Source organism: Maniola jurtina, chromosome 11, assembly GCF_905333055.1.
Source record: "Maniola jurtina chromosome 11, ilManJurt1.1, whole genome shotgun sequence".
In the NCBI taxonomy this organism is placed as follows: domain Eukaryota; kingdom Metazoa; phylum Arthropoda; class Insecta; order Lepidoptera; family Nymphalidae; genus Maniola; species Maniola jurtina.
In genome coordinates this window covers 673,420-685,339 of record NC_060039.1, presented here as the reverse complement: position 1 = coordinate 685,339, position 11,920 = coordinate 673,420, and the positions used below count along the sequence as shown (strand labels likewise).

Genomic DNA, 11,920 nt, shown 5'->3' with positions numbered 1-11,920 from the left:
GTACGGCTGTGGGTTCCAGCTTTTTAAACCCATCTACCATATTTTTTCTCATGTTTTTCTGTAGAATATTTAGTTACAGTGACTACCAAGAAAATAAAGCTTCTCGTAATGGAATATGAATTATGATTGATTGGAATTTGGAATGAAAATAAGAATAAAACCATGAATCATGTTTTTTTACACTACACATAATATGGACATACCTTTACAGATACGCCAGATACGATGTTTGGTACAAAAGCAATAGCAAGTCCAGCGTACTTGTATTGATGAAGTTCAGTGTTTTTTTCCATTGACAATATAGACAGATATGATAAATGTCAATCACTTGACGTTTGAGAATTTTGAATGTTCTTTCTTTCAACTTGACGTTTAGCTGGTCTAAATTGGACAAAGCGAAAATGGTGTGTTTATTTCTAAAGAAATCCAGTAAAATCACGAATAATTCGAAAGATATTAGTGAATTTATCAGTGAAATATTATAAATGTTTTTTTAATTTGAAAGTGCCGGGCATATTTTATTTCTGGTCGTTATGTATTTCAGGTGAACGTACCAAAACAGCGCAGGACGTACTGCAAAAAATGCAAGTGCCACAAAGTACACAAAGTCTCACAGTACAAAAAGTCCAAGGAGAGGCACGCTGCGCAGGGTAGAAGACGTTATGACCGTAAACAACAAGGATATGGTGGCCAGTCCAAACCCATCTTCAAGAAAAAGGTATGTCAATAACATAACCTACAAACTTATCGGATTTAGATTTCAAGTAGAATTTAACTAGTATAGTTTTAAAGAAATTCAAGTTCCTAATTTCGTATCACTTATCATTTGTTTTCATTAATAATGGCCAGTAGTAAGATGTGAAATAATGATCATCATAATCATGATGATCAACCCATCCCAAATCACTATTATACACGACTCCACTCAAAATGAGAAGGATTTAGGTATAGTCCAGTTATGAAATGATGCTTAATATGAATAATTACCAAATTCTTGGGAGCAACAGAACTGGTAGATTTGGATTTTTAAAGTTAACGTTTGGTAAAACAAATAATTTTCTTCTTCAGGCAAAAACCACTAAGAAAATTGTGCTTCGTTTGGAGTGTGCAGACTGTAAGGTGAGGTCCCAGGTGGCACTGAAGCGCTGCAAACACTTTGAGCTGGGCGGAGACAAGAAGAGGAAGGGACAAATGATTCAGTTCTAGGCTGCCTAATAAATAAGTTTACAAAAATTACATCTTTCTTTCAAAGCCTTAAATTCCTTATCAGACTGATTTGCAGTATGAATCTTGAAAGTCTTGAAAAGACTTTAGGAGTACTGACATTTGATGGCTATATAATGCACTGATGAGCCTGTAATCAACTGCACCACTGTGCTCAATATTATACTATAAATAGAATAGTAAAATTTATGCCTTTCATGTTTTATTATGATCAATGTAGGTTAATAGTAGAGTAGCCAAAGATATTTTAACTCATGAGATTTCTGATTAAAGGTGTCTCAATTTATATTTTGGTCTAGCTAATATAATTTTTGTAAGATTTTTTTTTTGCAATAACTAGAAATCAAAGAAAATACACTGCCATACACATTTTATTAACAAAAATAGTTGTATTATATTACAATATTTAACAGCATTAGCATTGTACTTTGATCAACTTGTTTTTGAAACATTTTTCCACTGCAAAAATATATTCAAATAACTATTTGTAATTTGTATAATTTTGAGGCAAAGCTTGGTTATAATATGTAAATACATAAATTATTTTTATTTTCGCATAATATTGTCAAATTCACTAGGATCCAATCCCTCTAATGAAATCTTTAATTTTACTGCATCTATGGGTACTCCCACTTGCACCATTTTTATGAACCTTTCATATTCGGGTTTTGCAGCAGTAGGTCCAATAGCAGTTTCAAGTTGAGGTACAAGCTCTTCGTTTGGTTCTGTGGCCTTGTTATCTTTATCTTGTTCATTTGAGTTTGAGTCATTTTTGTCTTCTGGCTTCGGATCTTTTTGAGGTGTATTTACTTCTGGTATTGAAGATAACTGCAATGATTATTAATTTCTTAGTTTTTATCTTGTTTTTATTACAAAGAGTACTTAAATGGTGAAATATTGCATCTCAAGAGCTATATAAGTTGTTTGTCATGTCACACTTTTCTTATTAACATTGAATAAATAGTCAAACATCAGCTTAACGAAGCTTAAGGTAATTTTATAGATTTAGAACAGTGTAAGTGTTACAGGTTAAGACATCCGCTTCTAACTCTGAAGGTTGGGTGGTTTGATTTCGTGCATAAATTAAATATGACTTGCTTCAATGGTGAAGAAAAAATCGTGAGGAAACCTGCTTGAGTTTTCTATAATCTCAAAGGTAAGTGAATCAATCCACATTTGGCGAGCGTGATGGTCTATGGCCAAACCCTTCTCATTCTGAAAGGTGACCCAGGCACTGTAGTCAGCCGATGATGGGAAGATGATTATGATGTATTCCTGCATAGTTAATGCAACTTCTAACATTTCCTTCAGAAGCTAAGTACTTATAGGTCATTGAAAATACTTACTCTGGCCTCTAATAAAACCATAGCTGCATTAATTTTCTCCAATTTCCTTTCAAAGTGCATAAGTTTCTGTTCACATTTCTTTGCAAAATTATTCAGGAACTGGACTGTGGTGACCACAAAATGATTCACGAAGGCCAATGTACGCTTCTGTTGTAATGCAGCTATCTGGAAATTTATTTTTTTAAATAAAAATAATAGCTGTTTATATTGTACACAACATAAAATGTAAGTAGTTTACCTTCGACATATCTATATTAGCAATTTCACGGTTTGCAATGGGATCTTGCATTGTTAAGTGATATATATTTAAATATAAATAAAATATAAATTGAGATTGACAAAGTTATTTCTTCAGAAATTACAAAGTAATATGAAAAACATATTTTTTGTTTATTGAACACAGATTACAGATGAATAACTCGTTCTTTTTAAACCAAAGAGTATGTAATCACTTGTTTTAAACTTTTTCCCCAATTCCTTTGTAGCTCTAGATTGTAGCTCTTGAACGTAGTAGTTACGTATAGTCTTTGCCTTTTGATTAAGTAATAAGTTTGCCTTTTTTAGGGTTCCGTCGGTATCATCAAGGAGAAACGGAACCCATATAGCTTTAAATACTATAGGGTCACTTTATTGTCTATCTGTCAAGAAAACCTAGTATAGGGTACTTCCCGTTAACCTAAAATCATGGGTAATTAGGTAGATTTTACTCTTATAGCACAAGTAAAGGAAAAAATCCGAAAACAGTAGATTACAATAAAAAGTGTTTACGAAAAAATGAAAAAATTAGAGTTTTCATATTGGCCAACTTGAATATAAACTAACTTTTCGTCTGTGGTGACAAAAATATCAGTAGGTACCTACTATCTAAAGACCTTACACTTGTGTAAGGTCTTTGGTATCCACCATATGTATAGTCTAAGGTGTGTATCTCTATGGTGTGTATGTATTAGCACAGACTAGTAATACGGAGAGTTATTAGCACAAAATTTATTAGCATTGATCTGTCCAGAGCCGTAAAACCAGTTACAAAACTAGCATTGTTCTGTGGTATCAACCTAAATGTTATTGGTCTGTGGTGTGGTGTCATTCTGTCAAGAAAAATCAGGCTTAAAAGAGCTAGAACCCAGAACCGTAAAACCAGTTAATTAAAAAAAATGTCAAGAAAAATGTCAATGTCACATCGCTGATCAGTGGTTCTTATCTTATATGTTATTAGTCTGTGGTTTTTGGTTATATTTCTGGTTGGTGAGTTTCGTTTGCGCGAAAACTGCATCAAATATCAATCATTATTACAATCGCAATCCAATATACCCTGATCTTTGGAATTCGAGAAAAATTCAATAAATTTTACTGTGCATTCTACGAAGTTATACATTAAAAATGGCTGGAGAGGTAGTAGTGGATGCACTGCCATATATTGACCAAGGATATGATGATCCAGGAGTTAGAGAAGCGGTAAGAATTTATTCTTCATGTGTTACAATCATTTTGATTATTTTCAGTAAATAACTAGCTGACTGCCGACGGCCCTCTCGTGAGGCTTTTCTAAATACATGAAGTCTACCTTGATAAAACCTTTATTCAAAATCTCTAGTTTCTTGAGTGCAAGACAGCATGCTGGGTCTAGATTAGAAACCGCTGCAATGGTTTAATCCATATATATATATCAGTAGGTTAGTTTCTCATTATGAGACCCATAGATAGTTCAATTTATAAGACTTATAATTTTTTTAAATTTTTTTTCATAGGCATTGGCTATGGTGGAAGAAGAATGCAGAAGATACAGACCAACAAAAAATTATTTAGAAAATGCAGGACCTGAACCAAGCACAGCCTTTGAGACTACAGCTGTCCAGCGAGAAATGGAACGAGTACAGCAACGACTGCCCATGGAACCACTGTCTATGAAAAGGTGATTTTATATATTAGCTTATTGATGAGAAAATTATAATTTTTGTCTGTTGATGAGAATTTTCTTACAGTTACTGACTACACAATGGTATCCTAGGTTCAAATATATTATAATTAGAATTTTTTGATATTATGCTCTAGTTTTTGAGTTTTTGATATCTGTGTTTACAAATGGAAAAGACGCCTTTACTAACTAAGAAAAACATTGTTGAAAAATTAAATTAAACTTTAATTCCAAAAAACTTCATTTTAAAGCTTTTGTTTGTAAAATGAAGTATCAGGTCCAGCAGTAGTCAGACAGCATATTTATATCCCAAAAACCCTGATAGGTTAGACCTCAATAACCTACTAAGCGTTCGCTGCCCGTCCGTCCGTCTGTCTGTCAGTGTCTATCTTGTAAACCATAACAGGTAGAGAGTTGAAATATTTACAGAATTTACTACATATTTCTTATTGACGCGATAACAACCAGTAATAAAAATTTCAAAATGGCCGAAAATGAATACAGAAATTAAAAAGGTAATTCTTTTACGATGGTACGGAACTCTTCGTGTGTGAGTCCGACCCGCACTTGACCGATTTTTATTCAAAGTCAAAAGTCAAAGACATTCAAATTGGGTTCTATTGTACACTTCGAAATTCAAACAATGATGTAGTGGTGATAATTGTTTTATAATATTTAAGGTACGAACTGCCCCCGCCACCGGCAGGACGCCTGGGCGAGCCCACGGCGTGGGCGGAGGCGGTGGACAACTCCCACGCTCAGCTCTCACACCAAGCTACCAGGGTCTTGAATCTGGAGCTACAACTGCAATACAGCACAGAAGCGTGGAGGTCCTACTTGAACATCCTACAAGCGCTGGTCACCTCTTCGCAAAATATACACACACAGTTAAGGTAAGATTTGCTGTGAGGTTTAAATAACAACGGCAGTTCATTTTAGCGATGGGCAAAATACAATTGAATGAATCAATCAATTTTACAATCAACTGTCAATTTATTCCTCTTCATCAATTGTTCAATTTATTGCGATCTACATTTAACAGGCTGACTAGACACCGTAACAGGCTTGCGACTCCTACGCTCCGCCTCAGGAAGATCCAAAAGTCATTTGTGGGAATGGGTTTATAACGAAATTCCGCAATCAATTTTGGACTTGCCTTTACACAAGTTTAAAAAATCTATTAAAACTATGCTCCTGAGAAAAGCATATTATACTATCGAAGATTTAAGATATATTATACTTAAGATTATGTAAATGATAAAAGAGCGTGGATTTGACCTGCAGCTCGCCCCAGCAATGCGCGGGACTTTAATTACTTGTATACATGGCATAATATTGTATATCAAATCTTTGAAAAGAGCTACCGCCGAGTTTCTTGCTGGTTGTTCTCAGTAGGAAATTATACAAAATAAGAAGGCATTCCGAACCAGTGGTAGATGCTCTTGACGATTCAAAAGTCCTTGTAAAAGTCTAATTGAATAAAAATATTTTGAATTTTGAATTGGATTGTTTTTTTAAAACTATTACAGATGCAAAGCGCACAGTTTGAAACAAATAAATCGAAATCGATTGCTCAATTGCACTTGATTTTTAACCCCCGACCCAAAAAGAAGGGTGTTATAAGTTTGATGTGTGTATCTGTGTATCTGTCTGTGGCATCATAGCTCCTAAACTAATGAACCGATTTTAATTTAGTTTTTTTTTATTAGAAAGGTGGCTTGATCGACAGTGTTCTTAGCTATAATCCAAGAAAATCGGTTCAGCCATTTGAAAGTTATCAGCTCTTTTCTAGTTACTGTAACCTTCACTTGTCGGGGGTGTTATAAATTTTTAATTTACAATTGTCGATTCATTCCTGCCCTTAGTTCATGCCAGAACCGCGCTCTCAGTAACAATTGAACAATCGAAATAATCAATTGTTTTTTCGATTGTTCAATTGATATCAAATACTATTATTCAAAGAATTCGATTGAATCATAATATAACATGACAAATGATATTACCCAATAGTTGTGCAATGGATTCTTTCTTGTTTCTGCTATTGGACAAACGTTTTTGGAGTTTTTTACGAGTTAATTTTCGCAATCAGCTGTTTGTAGGGTTAACACATTGGAGTTTTAAACATATTCTGTAAGTCCTCATAACCCCCACGGGTATCAATCTACGAGGCCCATTTTTTTGGTACATCAGTCTCATACACAACAGTTCAAATCTGAACTTGCTATGATATCACTGACATTATCTAACACTTTGTTTACAGAAAACAAATAGCGGCAGTGAACTGGGAGCGCAAGCGGTCGCAGACAGCGAGCGGCGCGCGGCTGCGCGCGTTGCGGCGACGCTGGGCACAGCTCGTGTCCGACAACTACCGCCTGGAGCGCGCCATCATGCAGCTCGAGATACAGCTCGAGAAGGTACGTCGTTCTGACGGTTCCGTAGCCGCATTTTTTGCCTTTTTAGGGTTCTGTACCTCAAAAGGAAAAACAGAACACTTATACACTTTGTTGTCTGTCCGTCTGTCGTGTCTGTTAAGAAAACCTATAGGGTACCTACTCCTCGTTGACCTAGAATCATGAAAGGCAGGTATGTAGGTCTTATAGCACAAGTAAAGGAAAAAATCTGAAAAACGTGAATTTGTAGTCGCATCACAAAATTAAAATTAAAATGTATTCATGACTAAAATAACTAGTATTTTTAATTTTCAGAGTAAGGCAACTATACCAAGAGTGGTATCATATGAAAGGGCTTTACCTGTACATTCTAAAACAGTTATTATTTTATGCATAATAGTTTTTGATTTATCGTGAAAAATGTCGGAAAAAATAACTGAATACGGACCCCTTGGTGCGTGAGTCTGACTCGCACTTGGCTGGTTTTTAAAAATGGCACTGATAGTGAATAAGAAAGAAATATATTTTGCAGGCCAAAGGACAAGCGATAGCAGACGACGAGACTCCCGACATGGACATCGAAGCTGTCAAGAATCTGCCGGACAAGCTCAACTCTGACACTGAGAAAGAAGTACAAAAGAAAATTGAGGACATGTTCGCTGATTAAATAAATGAAAAATAATACGTTTACCTAGAATATTTAATAATAAATAAATAATAATTAATGTTAAGAATACTGCTGTGTTTTATTCTTTAAAGCCAGAACAGCTACATTATTTTTAATGAACTGGGCAGTTCATGTGTGGATAAAATAATTATTTATTTGTGGTTTTGCACATTTTATTGATTGGTTAACCGATAAATGTGTATTGGTATTTGGTATTCCTTCATATAAGGTCGGTTTCATATTCTGCTGATACAAGACTCAAAAGAACTAGAATCCAAAGCCGTAGAGCAGAAAAAATAATTTGCTAGTACATTATCTATTGTTCTGAGTTTTCATTCATTCACTTATTTATTCTCTATGGTTCAAGAATGATTCAGCTCCACTATTCGGCAACGAATTTTTAGATAAGTTTCAAGTTTGGCAAATCAGCCAGCTGGCAGAAGTGACATTCTCTGACAGCGGATAGTTTTTGCTGTGGTATATTAGTTATATCCCGGAAAAGCATAGAATTCCCGCGGTATTTAAAACCTTATACATTCACATGATTCGCATCTACCATTCGAGTACATAGTACATGTGCGAACGATTACCACCGGCCACTGATAACATTATCGCCGAATCCCGATAGTGGAGCCGGAGCACCGAATCAGACGTAAAGAATTAATCGGCTGTCATTGTCAAACCGTAGGTACTCGTAAAATTCGCATTGCGCAAACGTCAATTTTTTAATAAATTTGAAAATGGCGGACGATGCATCAAGCAGCAGCGCTTGTACCGGCAATTTAATTGATAGTTCAATAAATCAAGATGAGTTAATTATGAAACAACAACGCGAAATAGAGAAAGAGGTGAGATTATGTTTGACTTGGTTCTCCGCTCGGTATTACTTGTGTTGTTTTTTTTTTTGTTTATTTAATAACAATGAGTCGATGTTTTTGTTTGTTTATAGATATCGGAGTCGATTCCTCTCGTAGGTGATCTGGAACCTCTATCGTCACTAGAAAAGGAATACAACGAGGACCCAGTGTATCTGCTAAAAGTCAAAGATCTGGCCGCCAAATACAAATCCATAAGAAGAACGCGACCGGACGGGAATTGTTTTTTCCGTGCCTTCTCTTACGCGTATTTGGAGCACCTTCTCACGGACAAGACAGAGTTTGATAAGTTTTATGAAATAGCAAAGAACTCGAAGGAAATCCTCGTCGCGCTAGGTTTTCCGCAGTTCACTGTTGAAGACTTTTATGAGACTGTAAGTTGACGTTTTAAGGTTATATTGGTTTGTTTATGATTTCGACATTCTACAGAATTTTGTTAATAAATAATAAAGCACTAACTATACTAAAAATACCAATCTATATAGTTTTATGAAAAATTTATAGCTGTAAGATTTTAATTTGCATATCTGTATGTAAGCTTGCTGTTAGAGCAAAGTGACTTCAGCTTTATATTTCTTTTTAAATTTTTACTATCATGAAGAAAATGCATTTTAGCGTTTAAACTATTGTGAGTGATTTTCATTATAAATAAGTATATGTGAGTATAGCCATAACAACCTATTCCCTATTTATAAAGAAAATGCATCTTATTCTTATGCTATTATGCTATCCAACGAGTGTTCATTTCAGAGATCAAACTGATCATATCAAAATGTATAATGAATCATCAGTAACAAAATATGATTGAAACTTGAAAGTAAATCACAGTTTTTAACCCCCAACCCAAAAAGAGTGGAGTTATAAGTTTGACGTGTGTATCTGTGTGTCTGTGTATCTGTCTGTGGCATCGTACCGCCTGAACGAATGAACCGATTCTAATTTCGTTTTTTTGTTTGAAAGGTGGCTTGATCGAGAGTGTTCTTAGCTATAATCCAAAAAAATTGGTTCAGCCGTTTAAGAGTTATCAGCTCTTTTCTAGTTTTCTTGTAAAAAAGAAGGTTAGATAACCGTTAGGTTCATAATATTATGTCAATTGACAAATGTCAAGCTGTCAAGATGGACATTGCCTAGATACATAATTATTTATTTGAAAATGATGTTTTGGAAAACTCAAATACTTTGTCGAGGGTGTTATAAATTTTTAATTTACACTTGTTAGATGTTTATTACTCTGATAGTTCTTTTTTTAAACTAAGCTAGAAGAGATCTTGCACACTGTACTCCAGTTTATAATTGCCACATTGTTTTAAATTGAAAAGTCTAAAAAAAACACTCCAAAAAAGCACCGCACGCGCGCCACCACAGAGGAAGTCAATAATAGCCTTATGCTTGACACCTAAAGTCATGAGGTTTGACAGTTCTCCTGAGGCTACTGCAATGTAATGTAATATCAATATTCTAGTTTATGGAGGTAGTGCAGCGAGTGGGTGAGCATGCGGGGGGCTCGCCTAAAGAGTTAGCCTCTATCAGAGAGGAGCTGCATGATAAGTTCAACAAGCAGGGCTACTCCGACTACATTGTGGTGTACTTGCGTCTCATCACCTCGGGGCAGCTGCAGACGCAGCATGACTTCTACCAGAACTTCATTGAGGGACCACGGACAGTTACCGAGTTTTGTAGACAGGTATGGGCTATGTTCTTTGATTTAGCTATAATATAATTAATAATAATTATATTTCTGTGATCCTGTAACAGCATCACTGATAAAGGTGTTGTACCTGAAATGGGTTGTAGGTTTATATTTTATTGTATGCAACTAAATGCTAAATCCAAAACTTAATATCAAATTATTTCTAATACCTTCAGTGGCAATGTTTTGTTTTTGTGAAAATTAATACTTAAAAAATTAAAAAAAAAACATTTCTATCTTTTTTAGGGTTCTGTACCTCAAAATGAACCCTTACAATTCAATTACTAATCTCTTACAATTCAATTATGTATAAAGGTTATTGTAAGGTCTATAATACCAAATACTCGTCTATGTATATTATATATATGTCTATGTGTATATTATGGTCTATGGCCTGGTGTAGCTGTAAAAAAATCAAGCTTTTAAGTCAACATAATTAAGAAACAGCTCTTCTGTAATATTGACAATTGTGTAGTTACTAGTTAGTGCAACTGTGAACTGAGCCATCAATATGATAAAGAGCTGTATATGTATGTTTGTTTGTTTGTCAGGAGGTGGAGCCAATGTACAAGGAGTCTGACCACATCCACATCATCGCTCTGTGCAATGCGCTCAACGCGGGCGTTAGGGTCAAATACATGGACCGTGGAGAGGGCAGTCAGGTAAAATTTACAGTTTTAATCTAGTAAGGCATATGTATAACGAAACTAGCTGGTGTCTGCGACTTCGTCCGCGTAGATTTAGGAGTCGACGTCCCTTTGGAACTCCTGGATTTTCCCAGATAAAAAGTAGCCTGTGTGCTAATCCAGGATATGATTTATCTCCATTCAAAATTTCAGCCATATCTGTTTAGTAATTTTTGTGTGAAGGAGTAACAAACATTCACACACATATATACAAACTTTCGCCTTTATAATGGTTAGTGTGATTAGTCACAATTTCTATCATTTATATTGATGGATTTAAAAAAAATCACTGTTTTATTAGTTTGATCTATATTTTAATTCCATATGATATTAACATCATGAAACGTCTTCATTCAGTCCCCTGACCATATCATTACATATTTATGCTGTGACACTAATCACTTATACAGGTTTGTAATTGAACTAGCTTATGCCCGTGATTTTGTCTGCATGGATAATCCAAAAAAAAAACCAAAGGAACAGATTTTCCAGGATAAAAAGGAGCCTATGTCACTCTCTGAGTCTTTAACTATACCCATACAATCTCGTCGAATCATTGTTCCATTGCGACGTGATTGAAGCACAAACCAACAAGCAAAGGATGAACCAGCAAACGAACACACTTTCGCATAATATAGTATCAGTAGTGATAACTCGTGTGCTAATGAGTGTCCCCTGCAGGTGACGGCGCACGAGTTCCCCGAGGGCGCCGCGCCGCTCGTGCACCTGCTGTACCGGCCCGGCCACTACGACATCCTCTACGCGTGATCACACTACTCAATAAACTTAACTCTCTTACTCATACCATACTGACGAGCTTTTATTTTATACCTATGTTCCCTTCTCTATAACTTGTCCCTTGCCGTCATGTTGGCACCATTGCAATGCATACAAAAATAAACCCTAAGTTCTAAGAAATACAGTGAATAAAGCAATGGCGTCAACATGACGGCAAGAGACAAAGTGAAGTTTTGTAACCATCTAGCCGTAGTTAGACGTCAGGATTTGGGAGGTCTTTTCAGGGTTCCATACCCGAAGCACAGAATAATATAATACCCGTACCCGAAGGGTGCTAACGGGGCTGTTATTACTAAGCCTCCCCAGTCCGTCTGTATCTTGTGAGCCGT

At 35.6% G+C, this 11,920-nt stretch overlaps 4 protein-coding genes across 4 annotated transcripts; 3 read left to right on the top strand and 1 right to left on the bottom strand.

Annotated features, from left to right (window-relative positions):
* The first annotated feature begins 305 nt into the window (after positions 1–305).
* LOC123869907 (60S ribosomal protein L44) lies at positions 306–1,233 on the top strand. Its single transcript, XM_045912994.1, has 3 exons — positions 306–404; positions 545–718; positions 1,069–1,233. Exons 1-3 carry the CDS (start codon positions 402–404, stop codon positions 1,204–1,206), a joined length of 315 nt encoding a protein of 104 aa, XP_045768950.1. The 5' UTR covers positions 306–401; the 3' UTR covers positions 1,207–1,233.
* Positions 1,234–1,580: 347 nt separating this feature from the next.
* LOC123869906 (WASH complex subunit 3) lies at positions 1,581–3,003 on the bottom strand. The gene is made up of 3 exons (XM_045912993.1): positions 2,809–3,003; positions 2,571–2,735; positions 1,581–2,052 (listed from the first exon to the last, which is right to left on the bottom strand). Exons 1-3 carry the CDS (start codon positions 2,857–2,859, stop codon positions 1,771–1,773), a joined length of 498 nt encoding a protein of 165 aa, XP_045768949.1. The 5' UTR covers positions 2,860–3,003; the 3' UTR covers positions 1,581–1,770.
* A 784-nt stretch (positions 3,004–3,787) lies between these two features.
* On the top strand, positions 3,788–7,611 carry LOC123869903 (pre-mRNA-splicing factor SPF27). Its single transcript, XM_045912988.1, has 5 exons — positions 3,788–4,025; positions 4,319–4,482; positions 5,166–5,378; positions 6,746–6,899; positions 7,408–7,611. The coding sequence occupies exons 1-5, from the start codon at positions 3,951–3,953 to the stop codon at positions 7,540–7,542; spliced, it is 741 nt and encodes a 246-aa protein (XP_045768944.1). The 5' UTR covers positions 3,788–3,950; the 3' UTR covers positions 7,543–7,611.
* Positions 7,612–8,224: 613 nt separating this feature from the next.
* On the top strand, positions 8,225–11,602 carry LOC123869900 (ubiquitin thioesterase otubain-like). Its single transcript, XM_045912986.1, has 5 exons — positions 8,225–8,390; positions 8,492–8,791; positions 9,880–10,101; positions 10,659–10,769; positions 11,475–11,602. The coding sequence occupies exons 1-5, from the start codon at positions 8,283–8,285 to the stop codon at positions 11,559–11,561; spliced, it is 828 nt and encodes a 275-aa protein (XP_045768942.1). The 5' UTR covers positions 8,225–8,282; the 3' UTR covers positions 11,562–11,602.
* The last annotated feature ends 318 nt before the right edge of the window (positions 11,603–11,920 follow it).